Source organism: Hyalella azteca, unplaced genomic scaffold (genome assembly GCF_000764305.2).
Source record: "Hyalella azteca isolate HAZT.00-mixed unplaced genomic scaffold, Hazt_2.0.2 contig6398, whole genome shotgun sequence".
In the NCBI taxonomy this organism is placed as follows: Eukaryota; Metazoa; Arthropoda; class Malacostraca; order Amphipoda; family Hyalellidae; genus Hyalella; species Hyalella azteca.
In genome coordinates this window covers 42,231-65,293 of record NW_025936561.1, presented here as the reverse complement: position 1 = coordinate 65,293, position 23,063 = coordinate 42,231, and the positions used below count along the sequence as shown (strand labels likewise).

Genomic DNA, 23,063 nt, shown 5'->3' with positions numbered 1-23,063 from the left:
AAAATAAACGATTACTATTCATTCAAGCCCTGCATATTATTATTGCAGGATTCTTCCCTATCCCTGTGGTTTACATGTTAATAATCTTAACATCACGTTCATCACTCCAGACATTCCATTCAATAAACTCGAAATGTCATTTTCAACAGGATCTAATTCCTTTAATTCATAGCGTAGCTAATTGAATTTTCATTGGCGTACACAAAGATTCCGCTTCTGCCGTACATTGTACGTTGGTGTATAGCCAACCGATATACCGTAATTCATTTGCGTCCTGCTACTACACGAGCCTTTGAATGCCTCGACCTCAAGCCCTAAGGGCTTCAGAGTTTTTTATTTAAACAGTAAACCGAAGCAATAATGTTACGCGTATGCGATTGTATGAAGCGGACCTTGTCTAGTGCATAGTTACGCCAAAGTCGGTCGTTAGCGAGTCAAAGACCAGTTTCAAAAAAAGTTAAGAGATCGTAAGTTCATCAGCCAATCATTGACGGCCTTTCAAGCAAAATCTGTCAATCATAGACAAGAAAATAGAGCTTTAGTACTCACGTTCATCTAGCGAGTTTTGAAAGTATGGCCCCACACGTTTACTTGTGGCGCATAAGTTGAAGTTGTTTTAGAAATGCATACTATTGAGCATCTTACTAGTCCATGGCAAACACATGGTGCCATATTTTTTTGGACGCATTCACTAAATTTAGGTCGATTAGTGACTACAGAAAACCTCAAGAACGAAGAGTAAGAGACTATAGTGGCAGACAGATGAATGAACGATGTCACTTAAACCCAGCTTAAAATGTTGACATTTAAATTATATCGTTGAAGCATTCTTTTTTTTTTCACATAAATTCCACAGCCAGTAACTGGCTCTAAACCAATAGTACTTGAATAACCACCCTAATCAAATACTTGAGTTGATTCCCGGGGAGGAAAGTGAGATAACCGATGAAATATCAAATAGTATTTGAACCTTGCACTTCCATTGTAAGGAGAACGACGCTCTTTCAAAATAATTCAAAATAAACTGACCTAGTAACGTATGTTTAATTTATATCCAATGCTGTACATAATTTTTTTGCCGAGATGAGAAACTATTTTTTCGTGAAGGTTCGTTCATTTTCTCCTAGCACGGAGTCCAATCAACCATCACTGAAAAAGGTTTTTCTGCGCCGTACCTACCGCTAAAGCTTTTAAGAGCAAGAAACTTAAAAATTATACAAAAAACTGCCTTCAAGTTTTGTCCCAATCGTTAATTTGTCCAGCTCTCATCAACAAGAAGGTATACAAGTGTCAAGTGCAGCTTCTAATCTTCGTCGATGTACTCGAAGGGTTCGGGAGGTTCGGGCTCGTTTTCATCCTCAGTCTTAGGCCCCATGGCAGGCACAGGCTGCACGAGCTCCTGCCTGGTGTCGGGGGTGCTGTCCCTCATCAGGATGATGCCGCCGATGCCCACATCCTTGACGGGCTGGTAGCGGCAGTTGTCAGGGATGCGCATCACGCGAAGCTGCTGCTTCATCACACGCGCAGGGTTGTTCAGTATATCCATGCTCGGCTCTTCCTTCTTCTTCTCCTCGCTTTCTTTCTTGCTGATCTCACCCTTAATTTCCTTTGCATCTTTATCCTTGGTTTCCTTCTCTTTCTTCTTACCCTTGTTATCTTTTTCCTTTGTCTCTTTTTTGTCGGTTTTTTCTTTAGGCTCTTTGTCGTCTTTTGCATCTTCATCCACATCCATTTTTTCTTCCTTATGTTCTTTTCTCTTTCTTTCGTCGTCTTTCTTCTTGGCTTTGGCCGTAATCGAAAGCACGGCAGTGACTTTTTCGGCGATTTCTTTCTTTTTCTCTTCGAGAGGAGCAGGATAACCGAACATCGATGGTTTTGCATTGGAAACGAAGTTCATCTTGGGCATTTTCAGTTCATGGTTCAGTCCGATGAGGCAAGTAGGAGTGAAAGCCATGGAGAGGAAATGGGCAAGAGGGAACCAGTACCAAAACTGAGTGAAAACAAACATACCAACAACGGAGGTCATGTTCGTGTGGCCAGTTCTGGACTGCAACGAGATCGTCATGTTGCGACCACCCGCATCAATGATACCTTGCGCCAAAATCGCCCCAAACTTAGCGATGGAATCTTCATGTTTATCAGCGACCACTTTAGCATAAAGCTGCCTGAAATCCTTGACTTTAGTGCACGTGACTTCGGTTTGTTGTATGAGAACGAGAGCCGACGCCAGCAGGGCTCCTTGACGGACAAAGTTAACAGGATCGTTGGTGAGAGGCTCAAGGTAATTGAGGGCCTCCTTGTGTCCTGTGCCGGAGCAGGCAATACCCAGCGCCATGGCCGCTCCGTAGCGCACGTGGGGGTTGTATGACTCCGACAGTAGCGACACCATGCTCGGCACCTGCAACATACAGGTGTGAGTTATAAGATACATCATTGCTGCCCATCAACTACCTTTATACTAGTTATTCTTGAGGCCACATTTACTGGCATTTCAGATCTAATCAATCTAACGTCGCTTGCCACGTGGAGCATTCAGAGATAACAGTTAGACATACCATAGGTTTTGGAGATCCAAATAAGCATCAAAAAATCAATATCGTCACATAATGAGTGTCAAGAATAGAAATTTGGGAATGTGAGTAATTTTAATGACAACACGTTATACGTAATTGGTGTATAAAGATGTTTCTAAGATATGCAACTTGAGACAGGTAGTAATAGTACAAGCCGACTAGTACCAATAATACAAGCCCTACTAGCATTACTGCAATGAACGAAGAGAAAGCATACGTTATTAGTCAGAATTGACAAGCACTTGAGGGATCTGATCCCAGAGCTGGAAAATAGCACGCGCAATATTTATACTGAACGCGCAAATGTTCGGGAACGCGTTTGTGCTGAATGCGCAATGTTCGGGACTCTGCCGTGCATTCCACGTTCAGTTCTGATTCATCATCCTCCCTCTCATGACTATGCAACCTTAGTTATTAGCTGCTTGATGTTCAGGCACCCGATGTAGGAACATTTCGGCTTACTCATGCTCATGGAGGGCATGACCTCATGACAGCGACAACTGGGTAACTTACAACCTTGTTTACACTCTCCTTCGACCGACACAAATTTAAAAAAAAAATTCAAGTGTCTGGCCGTAGAAGTGTGAGATTATTTGTTTGTTTTTCTAGTTTCAAATTCAAGAAAAATGAATAAATAGCTGGATTTTTATAAAAAAAGGCAGAATGTTGCCTTTCGACTGATACAAATTTCTAAAAAAAAGTGTCTGGCCGTACTAGTGTGAGATTATTTGTTTATTTTTATAGTTTCGAATTAAAGAAAGAAGAAATAAAAATGTTAGAATGTCGTCTCATGAACAAGTCAAGATACGGCTAACCCACTGAGAGACAACCATGAGAAAGAATGCCGCCCGTCTGTAGCTCACGGTGCTGCCGGATCTTCAATACTTACTAATAGCTAACAGCAACAACGACGGCATACAACTGTCACGAGGCACTTATTGACACATCAACGAACGCAGCCTTGATTGTTAGCGCATTTTCTCGTTTATGGAAAAAAGGCGCTATTGTGCTCGTCATGTCCGTCCGTCTGTCCATGACTTCACATTTCCGTCGACGAGAAAATGCTCGCTCTGTCACTCACTGCAGAGAGTACTGAGTTATATATTTTTTACCTGATCAGGCGACCTGAACAGCAGGAAGCCGAGGGCCTCAACCGCCGCTCGGCGCACGTCATTGTCTACGTCAGAGACCGCGACGTGTAGAAGGCGCCGCATGGCAGACGTAGAAGCTGTGCCACAGTACGCCATGGCTATGGTGTACATGCCACAACGCCGCAGGATGGCATTCTTATCAGCCAGCAGTTCGGTGATGAGGTCCTCAGCCTGATCCTGCTGACCATACATGGCTATGGCGATACCCTCAGCAAGGCCACGAGTTATCTTCTCGTGGCTAGTTTCCCTAGCGTGTTCGACCATTTCTGAGAACATTATATAAATTAGCCGTCATTTTGACATCACAAAAAAATTATTTAAACAGATTTCTGTTTATTTATAGGAAAGTAAATAAAATTCTCAACACACTATAACCTGGGGTACCATGACTTTCTCGACACAAATAAAATCTGTATTTTCATAATCATGTTAATTTCATTTCTAACCCCGATTGGTTTTCTTACTCTGGCTATCCGAGTGTTAGTACTTGTCCGCAGTATCCTTTAACAGGCTGTCTACTTTATGTCGGTGGTTTGCCTTAAAAGGACCTGATACTTATGTGAGTTCATAGGTAGGGCCTTTTAATAGCAAAATATAAGTTGTGAATGGTACAATAATTGCCCATGAGTTAACTTGGTTTGAACTTAAAATGTTTTGTTCATTTACCAAACTTCTGTAACGATTTAAACTTATTCACTGCCAGTTAACTGTCACTCCATTCTACCAGCTGTAATTATTACTGTTGCATCTAATGCTAGCCAAACTATTTCAATATTTACTGCACCGTTTTACTTTTACTGGTTCTCATGAATTGCTTTTCATTCATTCGATTCTAAAAAAAGTTTTCTAATTTGTATTTTTGGTGAGTCAATTCCTATTGAATTGTGAATATTTTATTAAATTGTGACATAGATACATTAGGCTAGTCAGTAAACTATTGTCTTCACTGCCTTGACTTCATCGCTAAATTGAACTCATGAATGCTGCGTTCTATTTATTTTTATAAAGGAAACTACGTATTTTATGTACATTCAACATGTCATGGCAAGTGTATTGATTAGGTATTAATTTCTCCTAAAGTTACTGCTTGCTCCTCGTGTGCTCCTAAAAATACTCTTTGATTTACACCATTAATTTAAATCTTTCAATTTTATAATTCAACTAATTCTTTACCATGTAACTACTCCGCTGTTAACGAACAATCCATAATCCAGTATAATTTATACTTACCGCTGTTATTCTTTCATCAAGTAAATGACAAAATTTACAATACAGCGGCCAGAGACGTGAAGTAAGAGCATTTCAGACCACACCCTCTCCCACGGTGCCGGCAACATCATCCTGCTAACACCACCCACCCTGATCACACCACTCACCCCTGATCACACCACTCACCCTGATCACACCACTCACCCCTGATCACACACCACTCACCGCTGATCACACACCACTCACCCCTGATCACACACCACTCACCCCTGATCATACACCACTCACCCCTGATCACACACCACTCACCCCTGATCACACCACTCACCCCTGCTAACGCCACTCACCTCTGATCACACCACTCACCCCTGCCAACACACCACTCACCCCTGCCAACACACCACTCACTCCTGCTAACACCACTCACCCCTGATCACACTACTTACCCCTGCTAACACCACTCACCCCTGATCACACCACTCACCCCTGATCACACCACTCACCCCTGATCACACCACTCACCCCTGATCACACCACTTACCCCTGATCACACCACTTACCCCTGCTAACACCACTCACCCCTGCTAACACCACTCATCCCTGATCACACCACTTACCCCTGATCACACCACTCACCCCTTATCACACCACTCACCCCTGCTAACACACCACTCACCCCTGCTAAAACAAAACTAATCTCCTATCACACCACTCACCCCTGCTAACACAAAACTAACCTCCTATCACACCACTCACCCCTGATCACACACCACTCACGCCTGCTAACACCACTCACCCCTGCCAACACCACTCACCCCTGCCAACACCACTCACCCATGATCACACCACTCACCCCATGATCACACCACTCACCCCTGATCACACCACTCACCCTTGCTAACACACCACTCACCCCTGCCAACACACCACTCACCCCTGCCAACACATCACTCACCCCTGCTAACACACCACTCACCCCTGATCACACCACTCACCCCTGATCACACCACTCACCCCTGCTAACGCCACTCACCCCTGATCACACCACTCACCCCTGCCAACACACCACTCACCCCTGCTAACACCACTCACCCCTGATCACACCACGCACCACTCACCCCTGCCAACACCACTCACCCCTGATCACACCACTCACTCCTGATCACACCACTCACCCCTGATCACACAACTCACCCCTGCCAACACACCACTCATCCCTGCTAACACCACTTACCCCTGATCACACCACTCACCCCAGCTAACACCACTCACCCCTGCCAACACGCCACTCACCCCAGCTAACACCACTCACCCCTGATCACTCTGGTGTGGTTGGAGCCCATCATGACGAGTCCCATGGCAAGACCAGCGCCCTCGCCAGTGACCGCGTCGTCAGTAAGGAGGCACTTGTGCAGCTGCTCGTAGATGTCGACGCGCTGCGTGCCCAGCGCTGCCAGACCGAGACCCAGACAACCTCCATGCCTCACAACCTCGCTGTTGGTCTCCTTCGTCTGCGTCAGGAGGTAGTCAATGATGGCACCTCCGTGGTTCGCGTGGATCAGACCAAGGGCGTAGAGCGAGCCACTCTCCACATAGCCTGGGCTGTTGCTCTCGCGGGGCAGATATGCCTGCAATATTTACCATCATTATTTATTGCCGTCTCTACCAGAGGCAAAAGTTTCAAACCAGAAATAAAAGCAAGAGATAGCATCTGTAAATCTTTTGTGCTTAGGATCCTTGAACGTATCTGTGTGATCAACGTAAAAATAATTCAACAGTTACATACAGTGTTCCCTCGAATGCTACGCTCCCTGAAATACGTCATAAGAAAAACGTGGTGTCTGTGTTAGTATCTATGTATCTTGTATAGCTGTAAGTCAGTGCATTTTAGAACATTCCTCATTCTCTTCTAAGTGAAGATTTCCAACACAATTAAGGTTACTGACTACGTTGTCAAGTCTAAAGAAGCACGTATACGAAAGTTTCCTCCATCTTACAATGCTAACAATCTTAAACCTTCAAATCATTCTACAACTAATTCCACACAAGTGAAAACTTTCAACGATGTTCTAAACTCCACAAAAATTCAGCACTTACATGTTTTACATTTTGAAGGAATTAAGGCGAATTCAGAATTTACTATGAAAAACAATATGTGCGATATGAGTATTTAGAAAAAATCCGGGAAGTAAACCAGCGAAGTATCGCGGGCATTCTGTATTAACAAATATTTTTCTCAAGAAAGTACGGCCGCGAGGCATGAACTGTGAGACACCATGAGCAGGACTATGCTGTAAAATGAGGCCCGTTGTATTTCAGTCATCATATGCCCTCAATCGCCTCGTCACAATCAACACATTTCTGTGACTGGAGCGCTTTAAGGAAACAAGCAGTGTCCAGGCGGCCGCCATCTTTTTCCACTTGCTTTTCCGTGAGCTCTCACCCCTACCCCGTATCATCGGCCCGCAGCCGCGAGGTTGAGCACGGCTGTCAACACCATGGTTGAAGTACTATAAGGTTGACCCATGAGAAGCTCATTTTTGCGGATGTAGTTTGTTGTTCGTCTGTGACGTCACTGATCTCAGTGACGTCACGGGCATTAACCAATCACCGAAATGTGACAAACCAGTCAACCAATCCGTAATAGGAATGACGGGATTGTTTACGTTTCTCGATCTCAGTGACGTAACAAGAAAGCTGAACTGAAATACGGAAATCCTCGTGGGTCAACCTTATGTAATTCAACCATGGTCAACACATTCCTCGTTACCAGTTCCTACTAGTTCAGTTCGTTTTCATCTACCACAACGATTCTGATTCAGTAAAGAGCGGCATGCCGGTCAGTAGAGAATGAATATTAAAACCAACGTAACATCTCAAAACTGCATTAGTTGCCTACTTTACACAAGCATCATTGGCAGTTATAATAAAAAGTTCACAACTATTATCAAAGTATCAACAGTTTAAAATAAATAGCTGGAATAGCATTTAGAAATTCAAACAGCTATCTTATTCACGAGTGGAGTAATAGCGTGAAGACTCAGTGAAGGAATACCACGGGAGATAAATCGGACTGCATAGCGGCTGATCGCGGTGATGCATGCTTATAAGTTGGCTCCTGCATGCTTGAAAGTTGGTATTTACACTTCCAAAAAAAAACACCGACCACATTACTGAAAAAATAAGCAAAAATAAGATACTGTATACGTGCACTGTTAACACGTTGACTACGATTGGTTCATCTTGTACTTTTGTTTCATTTTTCTAGTACTATTATGGAACAGGGTTGCCTGACTTTCTTTTTTTATCGGACAAATTCCGCGATTTAGTTTTTTCAATTTAGGTGGTCGGCTAAAATTTATGATTGGGGTTGTAAGGGGCGCTTCCTAATTAACTAAAAAAATTGAATTTTTACACCGGAACCTACAAATATACTAGTATATATTGAGTTATAGGCTTTTTTGGCCTTTTTGTTCACGGACTTAATTGGCCGTTTTTTAGGCCATCTGGCAACCCTGAATTATGTACCAGGAGAAATACATTTCGTGGTACGCATATGTACCAATACGTAGTCAACGTGTTAAGCCAAAATTGAAATCAATCGCACCTGCATGAGCGTGAGGGCCTCCTTCTCGTGTCCACGATGGATGACTCCCAGGGACGCCGTGGCGGTCATCTTAGCCCAATTGGTGGCTCGAGAGAGCCAGTCCAGGTTCTCCCTGAGGAACTGGTCCGATGTGGTGCCGCAGTGCATGAAGCCGTTGGCGATGACGGTGGCTGTGTGGCACACTGAGGCCCGCACCGCGTCCTTGGTGTGGCGCAAGATCAGCAGGTCACTGTGGTTGTTGCTGATCAGGAACTGCAGGTGTTGCTGGATCGTTGCCTCCCCTGATAAAATCTGAGACATTTTCTCGCAGCGGCTTTGATGAATTTTCTCTTCGGGGCTCTGAAAAATGCATTCAACAGAACAGAAATGAAAATCCAATACATATGGACAGAATGAAAATACATGTGGACAGAATAGTGACTGTAGTTCCAGGTGATTTGATTCAATGAAAAGAAATATTAAGCTGCATCTTACAAAGGATGGCCTTGCAATTCATTCAATCGTTTAAATGGAAAATAATGCGCAGAACTCTCTCAGATGACAGACCAATCAATTGTTTGATTGCCCTCTACATAATCTAGCGTTAACACTCACCAAATCCTCGAGCAACTTCAGGTCAGCAGAGGCTGTGTCAACTTTATCAGATAATTTCTCTTCCTCCGGTAACGCGACATCTCCTTCCGCTTCATCCTTTGAAGCCAGGTTCTCGGCTTCCATTGCTTCTTCTTCCTCGTCTTCCTTCTTGTCCTCACCGTCATCATCGCCATCTTTTCCTTTCCTAGGCTCCTGAGTACAAGTGAAGCAATATGAGACATAAGGCAAAGCAACCACTTAAGGTGAGGGTCCCTATGGGGGCACACATATCATCCTACTATAACGAGGTTAACGCTACGGGGCTCGCATTACTGCTGCTTAGGAATGGGTGACTATGAATTGTGGAATAAGCTTGCAGTATACATAGAAAATTTGAAGCACAATAAGGTACAGGTATTAAGTGCAGCAATTTTTTTGAAAAATAAGTCATTCAATTTTTTATATACTTTTTTTATTGTTTTGTAAGGTTTTTCGCCCAAAAAAAAAAAATAAAAACCAGCTTTCTCGACACGTTCCTGGCATTGGATGATTCATGTTTTGCGTAAAAGGTTTGATTGGCCTTAAAGGCACAGCAACGCTCCAACAGCCCGGTTTTCAGTTCCCTGCCTCAGATAATGGAACTGAAGTCATAGTAGCTGATGTCAAATAATCAAGGGCTTCTGATACCCTCAACCTTAGAGCTCCATGGCTCTAGTTATGCAACACGAGCTTTTAAATAAGGATCAACTGTACAGTATTCTTGTATCAAAAAAGATGCATGCATGTCGAGGCATTTAAGGTGAATTAACACGCTTCAACACACACCTCTCGGTAGCTGTAAATCTGCAATAGGTACGAACTGTAAGCTATGGGCCTTGATTAATATATAATCGCTTGATTTATGGGGAAAATACCAATGGCCTCCAAATTTTGGTTGGTCCAGCATATTGAGTGGCATAGCAAAGTCAAAAAAGTGTAGAGGCCTTTAGGGTAGTCTTATAACTGGTGTAGTGATGTGATATCCACGTTAGATAACATATTTGTAAAAAATTGTGGCACATTATAAATGTAATTATCCCAACAATATAACCTTAACATAAACTGAGGTCTCTTAAAATAAGCTTTCTTAATTTACAAGTTTTCAATATTATACTAGAATATCATCTTAGTAATCTAACAAAAATATAACAAAAAACAAACCATAGAATGCAATCAAATTTGTGAACGAACGGTACAGGAGCAGTAGCGCAGAGATGTGTTACTGTGTAGTCACGTACCTGGTGCTGCATAGCCTTGATCAGAGATGGTACAGGGGCAGTAGCGCAGAGATGTGTTACTGTGTAGTCACGTACCTGGTGCTGCATAGCCTTGATCAGAGATGGTACAGGAGCAGTAGCGCAGAGATATTTTAGTGTGTAGTCACGTACCTGGTGCTGCATAGCCTTGATCAGAGACGGTACAGGGGCAGTAGGGCAGAGATATTTTAGTGTGTAGTCACGTACCTGGTGCTGCATAGCCTTGATCAGAGATGGTACAGGGGCAGTAGCGCAGAGCTCTCTGTGTATTTGGCACAGCAAGTCCTGTGTTGCGCTCTCATAAAGATCAAAACCAATCTGGTATGCCATCAACTCGTTGTCCTGTTTGCAGAGTACAACAAATTATACACTTTTTTCAAGTCTGTGACGTACATTCAAGTATTTTCATTCCAGATGAAGAAACACATACCAATAGGTTTTATACCAAGTGCCAAAGTTTACCAATAGTTGATCCTAAATTGCAAGAAGCTTACAAGTAGAAAGGAGTTGCTGTTCATCAAGAAGATATATAATTAACTGTAAAATTGAAAAAAACTCACCATGGCTGCAGTTTTAAGGGAGTCATCTTTAATAAGGGAGTCGAGTATAGTGGCAATGTGAGAAGGTCTGTCGAGATGAATGAGGCACTGGCACATATTAACGTAGTCAGGCCTATGAGTGTCTTTCTGGTAGAGGCGAACCAGCTCCTCCAGCACAGTATCTCTGAAGAGTTTCTGCTCTACATACTGCATGGCCATGCGGTAGCTGTACTGCATGCTGCCCACGCGGTCGTCCTGTAAAGCCAATGCATTGATTCTTGGCAGAACATCAGTAGCCTTCAATAGAGCAATACGGAATATGCAAAAAATCATGCACGGAGTCTCTCTATACATGTCTCCAAAGTACAAAAAATCAAACAAACAAAAAACTGATCTGCTTATTTTTAATATCATATGATAGTGCTACATTAATAGAAATCATGTTCAACTATGAAATTAAAATCTGAGCAGAAGACAAATAAAGCTATTAATATTTAAATGCTGTGCACTGAATATTAAAAAAAACACTACTAGGCATATACTCTTATCCCAATGAGCAACCCATGTGCAGGTGCTATTTTGAAACGTTTGATTGTTAGCGGTTGACAATCAGGAGCATCATTTGTCAAGTTTGTTTTCAAAAACTACTATTGCAACAGCATTGGTGCTAAAAGGTAGTGAAACTTGATGAGCGCTGAAAATTTCTAGGGTGGAATTACACAGAGAATCACAGCAGTTAAGGCAAAATTCTAGTTTAAGCAGAGCTTGGGATAAGTTCAGTCCCAACCCAGAGACATTGTTAATGTTCTGTGCACGCACCGAAGCTGCAATGGCTTGACTGAACCAGTCCATCCGCTGGGTCTCGATGGCAATACCAAGTGCGTGTCTATACTGGTGCTCCTGCAGGCTGTGTTCAAACAAGCCATTCAGCAACGCCTCAAGTCTTGGGTCCATCTTCTCTGCGTCCCTCCGCAGCCCAACATAGTGGTCGATGGCATTGACTGCAATATTTACCAATGGATCAGATACAAGCTGACTACTGCTGGCAGAAAATTTACAGAAAGCATGGTACAAGGAAAACTGTCGGACACAACCATTGTCAACTTAGAACTTAATGCACAGTTAGGTAGGTACTTTAAGAGGTGGTATTGAGTTTTACTTTTCAAAAATATTTTTTTGCAAATAGCCTCAAGATAAAACAATGCATTATCTCAGCTACATAATCTTTTAGTCCTGATATTATGAAACCATTCTTACTAGTATACTTTTGATCTTACAATCAAAAAAGACAATTCTGTGATTTACAGAAATTCACTGTTACAATGGCCTTTATAATTGGATCTCATGCAACCCAAATTATTGACCCAACCAAATTGACACTATAGTTCTTTTGACATTATCAATACCTTTCTTACTGTCGATGTAGAATGTGTTGGGATCCTGAGCAGCAATAATACCTTTGATAGTGTTGATGTAGAGTGTGTTGGGATCCTGAGCAGCAATAATACCTTTGATAGTGTTGATGTAGAGTGTGTTGGGATCCTGAGTAGCAATAATACTTTTGATAGTGTTGATGTAGTGTTGGGATCCTGATCAGCAATAATACCTTTGATAGTGTTGATGTAGTGTTGGGATCCTGGGCAGCAATAATACCTTTGATAGTGTTGATGTAGTGTTGGGATCCTGAGCAGCAATAATACCTTTGATAGTGTCGATGTAGTGTTGGGATCCTGATCAGCAATAATACCTTTGATAGTGTTGATGTAGTGTTGGGATCCTGAGCAGCAATAATACCTTTGATAGTGTCGATGTAGAGAGTGTTGGGATCCTTTGAGAGCAGAGAGCCAGATCGCAGAGCAAAGTTAAGGGAGTCCAAGTAGGAGCCAAGATGGAAGTAGACTTTTGACACAACAAGGGCAGCCAATTCCCGCTTTGCAAAGGTCTCATTTTCTTGCAGTGCTTCACTGTACAAAAAATGAATAAATTAATATCAGTACACATATTCTATATTAATGTTTATTAACATACTATATTTGCATGACATTTTTTACAATTTAAAATTTCATCATTTCCTAAGTTCCATATCTGTGCCAGCTGTGTTTCAAAAATTGTATGTAGGTAGATGAGTGTCAGAGGACCTAAGTTATACACCATGTTCCAATGTTCCTCCATTATTTAAAACTGTTCACAGTAAAAAAAAGGCAGGTATTGAAACTGGGGCAAAACAGGCAGAGGCAGAATAACTTCATAGCTTCTCAGTAGGAAATCCTAGTATTGTTAAATACAATGCAAAAATTACTACATGCTAAATTACTAAATAATGAAATACTGAATAATTCGACATTTTCTGCAGCAAAATTTTCAAATAAATTGAGGTAGTTTACAATCAAATTTATAGCAAAAAACTAATGGAGAGAATAAAGTCTAATTAATATTAAAAAGTAGGTTCAGTTTATATAAAAAAAAAGAGCTGCAATAAAAATAAATAAGCAGGAGAAAAGCACTGCTTACACTAGATTCCAAAAGATGCAGTAGTCTAACCTTGATGATGCCTACATTAATAGTGCATGACTAGCCCAGGCCATGGATGTTCATGCTTCAAATGCTTTCAAGTTCCTTAATATGTTAGTGATAAAATATTTTCCAATTATAAGCTAAATCCAATTTGTAAGTTCCATAAGAGAAGTACCAGTACTGTATGTCCTACTAGGAGGTGTACAAGTGTTGAATCAATATCAGATGGATTATATATATATACAAGAATGTCAAAATATTCCAGTCAACAGGAATAACAGTGAAGCTAATTCATCATTGGTCCTAGGTAAAAAATTTTTTTATCATCTCTAAGCCTCGTTAGTGAAATTTAACTACAAATAAATGAATCTGGTAACAATTTAGGACACAACTTAATATTTTACTACTGAAATTACTTTGTTAAAAACTGGTTGACTGGAATGGAAAGTGAGTTTGACAATGCCAATGCAATTTGCTATGTGCCCTACACAATGCTGCATCAAGGCCAAATATTGACTTGTCCTAAGCAAGCTATCTAAAAATTATATTCATGTGAACAATACTTACATTTTCTGAACTGAATCAGCAATCTCAGGCCAGAAGACATCAATGATCTCATTGAGCCTCTCCAGAGCAAAGACTTGAAGCTCAGCTTCTGGCTCATCCAGCAAAGCAAGGATGCCCGCTGCAAAAGAAGAAAGGAACATTAAAACATCACACCCAGAGCCTTATTTACCAGAGCCTTCTTTAAGTGCTGAGTATAACATCTCTCAAGGAATCTCTGAACCAATTTTGCAGACAATTTGAGAAGTTACTGCTCCAGGGTTGGCTCATTAGACTCAGAACCATTCATCCAATACTTATATTCAGATGATACTGTAATCATGACAGTAAAAACTATGCAGTAACTTCAACATTATCATGTATAGAATACTCAATCACTGACTTCTGCAGAAGGAATTAAGTAAAAAAAATTATCCTGATATTCTGCTTGATATGGTTTCTTGCTAATTAAGTTTGAAGTTTTGACACTTGTTGAGTTGAAATAAATTTATTCAATAACGTGGATTTTGGAAACCATTAAACAGGGTAATAAGGGATGGGCGGGGTAAATCAGGATAGTCCACCACGGCATAAAAATATAATAGCAGTAAACCCAATTGAAATATTGCATAACTAAAAATAGTGACATAAACTTCAACATTTTTGCTACCTATGTAGCATAAAGGAAGTTAAGGAATCATACATTTACTAGCTCTGAAAATCCCTGAAAACAATGTTGAAAAGTGATATCTTGAAAAGGTACTTCTGCTAAGGTCTGTAGTAAAATAATATTTGTAGTATTAAAATATTTTGTTTGGAAAAAAAGTAGCAGATTAGTGTTGGCTTTAAAACTTCATTGCTGGAATTTTCATATCTCAATCAAAAATTAAAACAGCAGCCACTTCCACAAGACTGGGTTATAAGAAACACCCCCCCCCCAGGGTATTACAGGACACCCCTAAAAACCCATTTATGTATAGCAACAAAGAATTTTGATTACATTTACCTCACTCAGCAAAAAAAATTCACTTAACAAAAAATTAATGCATCATCAGTGGCCACAAAATTGTGCAAAGAATGTTATAGATAGAATTGTGCACTGGGCAACATAGAATGAAAAGTAGATAACCTAAACTATGATTTATTTCTACAAAAAATATGATGGTTGTCACTAAAATATTCCTATCTGTTTCATGTAGGTACATTTTTTTAAGGTCTTTTTATGTTACAGTGAATTCACTTGACCCAATTAAAATGGTGCAAAATTACAAGCCTGTAGGCCTGTAGGCCTACAGATACAGAAGAAATGCTATACCGTAAAATGGGGTAACTTAGACTCCCAGGGTAACTTAGACCCCTTTTAGTTTTTTCAACAAAAACCTCCAAAACTCAAAAACTATTTGACATAGAAAAATTTTGTCAATGGGCATTAAAGGCCTAATACTGAGGCTACGTAACACAATAGAAAGATAATAAAATTATGCATATCTAATAGGTTAAAAAATGAATAATGTGACCCACAAAAAAAGAGCTATTATTTAAAGCCTGTCATAGAACCCCCTCCAATTTTTTTATTTTTTGGTAAAATAACTCCAGGTTTTGGTAAATTGTAGTAGAACTCTTCTAGTTACATATGCATATGACAAATTTGAGGAAAATGTCATAGTTAGCAAATGGGGAGTGATGGTGGAAACGACAATTGGAATTGAAACCCTGCCCAGGGCTATACCCCAAGAGGGACTGGCAGGACTTAACTTTCACAATCAAAGAACGGATTGGGGGGAAATTTGGAATGAAATAGACGAAATCGATTGGAGAGCGGAGTTTCACGAGATGAATGCTGAGGAAATCTACAAAAAACTGTGTGAGAAACTAGCACAGGTATGTGTGCGTCATACACCAAGAAAAACAGGGTCTAAAGTCCGCAGCATTCCGAGAGACAGACGAATCCTTATGAGAAGACGCAAACGATTAAATAAACAAATAGCTGAATCCACTAGTGATACGAGAAGACAGAGGCTAGTAACTTTGCACAAGAAAATTGAACTCAGGCTGCAGGTCTCGCACAGGATGGAAGCTGTCTCTTATACACATCTAGTGGTTGAGGTCATCAAAGAGAACCCCAAGTATTTTTTTAAATATGCTCAGTCCAAGGCTAAAATAAAGACGCCAGTAGGCCCGCTTAAGGATAACGAAGTCATTGTCGGAGATGACCAGGGCATGTGTNGGACAAGTGGTTGAGCAAGATCCCGGACTGTCCAGTTATGGGAAACTACCATCAGCAAGCGACAAGCAACAGCATCTTGCATCAGCGTGCCCAAATGAGGGCTAATAGACGGAACACGTCCAACGTTACATCCGACGACGACTCGGAGACGGAGGACGACGAAGGCGGCGCATCAGCGTGACCGTGGACTGCGACGTCCTAAACTCATCATAAGGTCATAAGGTCATAAGGGAGCACTGCCCCTGAATGGGGGAACTTAGACCACTTTTTTTCTTATAAATGATGCCATTTTCTTACTAGCTAAATTAAACTTCAATTGAAACATGCAATTTACAGGTCTATACTCTAGCTTCACTCACCATAAATTGCTGGCTCCTGCCTCTCATAGTCTTTATGTAATTTAAAAAAAAGTGATGGTCTTTGTTACCCCAGCTCTTGGGGTAACTTAGACCGGGTGGTAAGATCAATTATTTTTTTTTTGGTAAAATAACTCCAGGTTTTGGTGCATTGTAGTAGAACTCTTCTAGTTACATATGCAAATGACAAACTTGAGGAAAGTGTCATAGTTTGCAAATGGGGGGCACCACCCCATAATGAGGGAAATGTGACTACCTAATGGCAGTCCTGATGGGGTAATATTGACTGGCTTGGATATTAAGTTAAAATTACCATATATAAGACTCTGTAGAGTCTGAAACATAAAGAAAAAACATAAATAGGCTGTTAAACATAAAATATGTTATATATGGTAATTTTATATTAACTTCCAAGCCGGTCTATGTTACCCCATCAGGGCTGACATTAGGTGGTCTAAGTTACCCCATTTGGGGGTGGCGCCCCCCATTTGCAAACTATGACACTTTCCTAAAATTTGTCATTTGCATATGTAACTAGAAGAGTTCTACTACAATGCATCAAAACCTGGAGTTATTTAACCAAAAAATAAAAAAATTGGAGGGGGTACTCTGACAGGCTTTAAATAATAGCTTTTTTTCGTGGGTCACAGTTTTAATTTTTTAACCTATTAGATATGCAAACTTTTTAAATCTTTCTATTGTGTTATGTAGCCTCAGTATTAGGCCTTTAATGCCCATTGACAAAATTTGTCTATGTCAAATATTTTTGAGTTGTGGGGGTTCTTGTAAAAAAAACGAAAATTGGTCTAAGTTACCCCGCCGGTCTAAGTTACCCCATTTTACGGCACCTAATATCAGCCCTGATGGGGTAACATAGACCGGCTTGTGAATTAATTTTAAATTACCATATATAACATATTTCATGTTTGATACAACTAGTAATGTTTTTTCTTCATGCTTCAGACTCTACATAGTCTTATATATGCTAATTTTAACTTAATTTCCAAGCTGGTCAATATTACCCCTTCACGGCTGACATTAGGTGGTCTAAGTTCCCCATTGGGAGGCGGTACCCCCATTTGCAAACTATGACACTTTCCTCAAATTTGTCATTTGCATATGTAACTAGAAGAGTTTTACTACAATGCACCAAAACCTGGAATTATTTTACTAAAAAATATAATTGATTTTACCACCCAGTTTAAGATACCCCAAGAGCTGGGATAACAAAGACCATCACTTTTTTTTAATTACATAAAAACTATGAGAGGCAGGAGCCAGCAATTCATGTTTAATTCAGCTAGTAAAAAAATTGCATCATTAAAAATAAAGTAGTCTAAGTTACCCCATTTTACGGTACAATGCATGTTCATGGATACGGTAATATCACATCAATAATGCGGTAATGTATGGATATGCTAATTTCATCAATAAACTAAAACCAAGTACAAATCACAGGAAATGTAATTTATCCTACATCTACATCATCTACCAAGGAAGAGAAGGACTTTGGAGTACTATTAGTAATGGATGAGCATGAGTACACTCTGCAAGGTTCAAAGAGACTAGCAGCAAGAGGTTGTTAGCAGCTATCTAGACACAGAGACTGGCATTGAGCAGTCAAACTTCAAATGCTTTAAAATCACGTTTTATATCAAGTGTCCCAAATTAGCCAGATCACAGGAGCAATTTGGGACACTTTTCATTTGCATATGGCACATTACGTATAGCATATGGAATTTTCTTGGAGATGTCATAAGGTAGCTGTAGCCATTGCAAATAAATTTAAATCAAGCCCAAACTCCTTTATGAAATTTTCCTCCTACCTACCAGCAGTCAAACTGTCAAAAGTCTCAACACAGATATTTCATTTCAGTTATAATAGATATGGTAACCTACAACATGAGTTTTCTAATGGGGCTAAAATCTTTTAAATTGGCTCATAGGAAACCTAGAAATAAAAGTTTTTCCAAAAAGTGCCAAAAATTGGTCCATTTAGGAGATGTAATTTAGCCTAATAAAGGAAAACATTTGTAGCTTTGTCACTTTTAAATGTATTCCACTTATATTTATATGGTATCCTCTGAATTTTTTTCTCATTTCAGCCATATAATTTTCCTTACAGTCAGAGGAAAAAATTTTTTTGGGCACAAATCTACTTTAAGTTATACTGTCAAATGGGGGTAAAAAGGGATGGTTTTGAGCATTTTTAGTTAATAACTTCTTACCATGAAACATTTCAGAAACAAATTTAGGCTCATTTTAAAGGTCTTTGCGAGGGCTATCGAATGGCATCTTCAAAAAAATTCCATATGCTATTTGTCAGGCGCTAGACGCAATATAAAAGGCTCCTGAATTAATCTTGAAATGGGATAAAAAGGGACACTTGAAGTAAAACTCAATTTCAAACACTTAAAGCATGCAGAGTGTACTCATCTATTACTAACAGTACTCTGAAGTCCTCCTCTTTCATTGTAGATAATGTAGATGTAAAATAAATGACATTTTCTGTGATTTTTACTTTTTTCCTTTATTGATATGATATTACCATATTCATTAATTACCGTATTATTAACGTGATATTGCTGTATCCATGGACATGCCATTGAGCATTGACAACGACCTTGTCCACTGCAAGCTTCATTTCAGCAGCCATGTAGCATTTCTTCTGTATCTGTAAGCTTACAGGATGGTTTGTAATTTTGCACAATTTTAATCACTTCTAGTGATTTCACTACAACAAAAAAGATCGTGAAAAACATACCTGAAACAGAAAATAATGTTTTAGTGACAAACATCATATGTTTTGAAGAAATAAATCATAGTTTAAGTCAATTACTTTCAAATTCTATGATGCCCGGTGCACAATTCTATATATAGCATTCTATGTACAATTTTGTGATGACCGATGATACACTAATTTTTCAACAAGTGAATTTTTTTCGCCAAGCGAGGTAAATGTAATCAAATTTCTTTGTTGTTAATCAAATTTTTTTTTTTTTTTTGTTAACTGGAGCCCTTGCTAACCGAGGTTCTATTGTAAATGCATTTTTAAGGGTGTCCCTAATTACCCCACGGGGGGAGGCCCTTTTTACCCCATCGCGCAGAAATGGCTGCCATTTTTTTCTTTTTGGAGTGAGATAGGCAAATTCTTCAATTACGTTTTCAAGCCGGCACCTGGGTGCAACTTTTATGTAAGTAAAATTTTTCAATATGGCGAATATTTTTTTTTTTTTTTTTGCTCCAGATCTTAGCAGAGGTACTTTTCCAAAATTTCACTTTTCACACTTTTTTTCAGTGATTTTTTAGAGATAGTAAATGTTTGATTTCTTGACTAGCTTTATACAAAATAGATAGTAAAAATGTTGAAGTTTACGCCACTATTTTTAGTTTTACAATATTTTTATTAGTTTGAGCTACAACATTTCTACAAAATGTAGGATGCGCATCCCTATTTACCTCCGCCCATCCCTTCTTACCCTGTTTGACTTTGACGGTACCTAATACAGCATATTCATTGCAAATTTAACCAACAAATGAATTTAAAAATTTTTCTCATAAAATATTTAATATTTTTCTGGGTGGTGGAGGACTTTAGTGGTGGTCAATGGATGACTTTTCTAATATTAATCTAACGGTAACCATAACCAATATTAAGGTCTGGCTGTTTGGGGAAATATTCAATCTAGTTATTTTTCCAGCACCATTATTTTGCAATAAATTATGATTGGTATTAACTCGATAAGAGGCAAAATCTAACTTCAATTTTTCAAACACAAAAAGTTATTACATAGTGAGTACCGTAAAATGGGGTAACTTAGACCACTTTTTTTTATAAATGATGCCATTTTTTTACTAGCTAAATTAAACTTGAATTGAAACCTGCAAAATACAGGTCTATACTCTAGCTTCACTCACCATAAATTGCTGGCTCCAGCCTCTCATAGTCTTTATGTAATTTCAAAAAAAGTTGTGGTCTTTGTTACCCCAGCTCTTGGGGTAACTTAGACCGGGTGGTAAAATCAATTATATTTTTTGGTAAAATAACTCCAAATAACTCCAGGTTTTGGTGCATTGTAGTAGAACTCTTCTAGTTACATATGCAAATGACAAACTTGAGGAAAGTGTCATAGTTTGCAAATGGGGGGCGCCGCCCCATAATGAGGAAAATGTGACTACCTAATGGCAGCCCCTGATGGGGTAATATTGACTGGCTTGGAAATTAAGTTAAAATTACCATGTATAAGACTCTGTCGAGTCTGAAACAAAGAAAAAACATAAATAGGCTGTCAAACATAAAATATGTTATATATGGTAATTTTATATTAACTTCCAAGCCGGTCTATGTTAGCCCGTCAGGGCTGACAATAGGTGGTCTAAGTTACCCCATTTGGGGGCAGCGCCCCCCATTTGCAAACTATGACACTTTCCTAAAATTTGTCATTTGCATATGTAACTAGAAGAGTTCTACTACAATGCATCAAAACCTGGAGTTATTTAACCAAAAAATAAAAAAATTGAAGGGGGTACTCTGACAGGCTTCAAATAATAGCTTTTTTTCATGTGTCACATTTTTAATTTTTTAACCTATACCTATTAGATATGCAAACTTTTCAAATCTTTCTATTGTGTTATGTAGCCTCAGTATTAGGCCTTTAATGCCCATTGACAAAATTTTTCTATGTCAAATAGTTTTTGAGTTGTGGGGTTTTTTGTTAAAAAAACGAAAAGTGGTCTAAGTTACCCCACCGGTCTAAGTTACCCCATTTTACGGTATTGAGTAATGAGTATAGACTACCGACTTACGACTATACTGCGACTAGTGACAAACCAGAGATTTTTTAGAATAAGTTCATTTCTAGTTTACTCATTTACTCAAGATTAAAACTAATTTCTTGAGTATGATAATGCTGGTAGTGGCCATGGTCAGGAAGATGTGCCAGGTGCGTGGGAATTTATTTTGTCATTTTAACGACCTGCACGGTGCGCCATACTATGCTGGTAAAAAAATGTGCCATGCGCTGTACTTTAGAAAGATAAGACAAGATAAGACAATATACGCAAGTATATTGACTACACGAGTCAAACTACCTAACAATAATAAAATGTAAGACATGTCCGGGTTACTTCTGACTCTTCCGCTTGTCTGCCTTGTCAGATACGGAACGTACGGTAATCGTAAACTGCGGCTATTATACATACGAAATGTAAACAGATGGTGTTCAGTGTTGCCATATGACTTTGGAGAAAATTTCTTCTAAAATAAAGTTCTAGATTTCTCATTCACCAAATTTCCGTATCAAGAAAAATCATAGGTATATTATTGAAAGATAATTAAAGGCATACTGTACTGAGTAATGTGAGTATTACTATTACGTCTGTTCCTCCACAAACTGCTCGTGCACGGCAGCGCAACGTAGAATTGATGGACGGGATTGCGTGAACACGTGCGCGAAGTCTCGAAGAGAATCAATTTTCATTACATTGCGCCAACTGTGCACAGCAATAGCATAAAAAAGTGAAAATGTGCGGGAAAATCCACCGAAAACATACATCATTCTGAGTGTGGGGTAGTGCCAAGTGGTAGGTATTGATGATAGGTCATGATACTTTACTGATATACCTACTAATAGCCTTAGGGGCCAGGCCTATAGTACTTATAGGACTCAAAAATAAACTTGAGGCGAGAGAGAGTCTAAAAAAACTCTGCTTTGCCACTATGTAATAATAAGGTAAATAATTTACCTAATAAGGTAAATTATTTACCTTATTAGGTATTTTGTCTGTCTTAGTTTGTTTATTTTGTTAGAAACTTAGGAAGTGTAGCTATTTCCTATCAGATTCAGATATAAAATATTCTTTGGAATTTGAGAATATCATATTTGTGGTAAATGAAAGGATAGATTTAGTATCTTATATATAACATTGATCTGCTTCGTCCTTCGTAAATACATCAAGTTCAAAATATCGAACTTTATTGAAGGATTATCAAGGTGCGAATCATTACCTACTCAAATTCTGTCAAGTGTCAGGAACCAAATAATTTCAAACTTTAACATTTCTTCATACAAATACATGAGAGCAACTTGTACATTATCAAAGTTAGTTATACCTGCAGATGTAATACATCCCATCATTTCCTAATGGTGAGAAAAAATACTTTAATTCAGGTAATCGCCAGTGCTTTCCACAACAAAATCCAGAATGACAAGCAATGTACGGGCACAGCCACACTGCTGCCGCAAGATGTCAAATAACGAGAAAATACCGTAAAGATCAATCTCCTAGCGGTGAAACTTTGCAATATTTGGAAAAGGCAATATAACTCTACGGTAGACAATCAAATTCTTGGCAACTGTAAAAAAAATTATTATTAGATTTTATTGACTATGAATGGATGAGTATAGTGAGCAAAACTAATTCAGTTTAATGAATCAACTAGATAATTGTTTTCCCAGAACATGATTCATGCACGT

The 23,063-nt window shown here is 39.3% G+C and overlaps 1 protein-coding gene across 1 annotated transcript; it reads right to left on the bottom strand.

Moving 5' to 3' along the window:
- Nucleotides 1–946: 946 nt before the first annotated feature.
- On the bottom strand, nt 947–22,814 carry LOC108666202 (26S proteasome non-ATPase regulatory subunit 1). Its single transcript, XM_018153029.2, has 11 exons — nt 22,700–22,814; nt 14,029–14,146; nt 12,742–12,911; nt 11,767–11,948; nt 10,969–11,202; nt 10,616–10,750; nt 9,135–9,326; nt 8,541–8,879; nt 6,246–6,561; nt 3,686–3,990; nt 947–2,398 (listed from the first exon to the last, which is right to left on the bottom strand). The coding sequence occupies exons 1-11, from the start codon at nt 22,722–22,724 to the stop codon at nt 1,304–1,306; spliced, it is 3,111 nt and encodes a 1,036-aa protein (XP_018008518.1). The 5' UTR covers nt 22,725–22,814; the 3' UTR covers nt 947–1,303.
- Between the last annotated feature and the right edge of the window lie 249 nt (nt 22,815–23,063).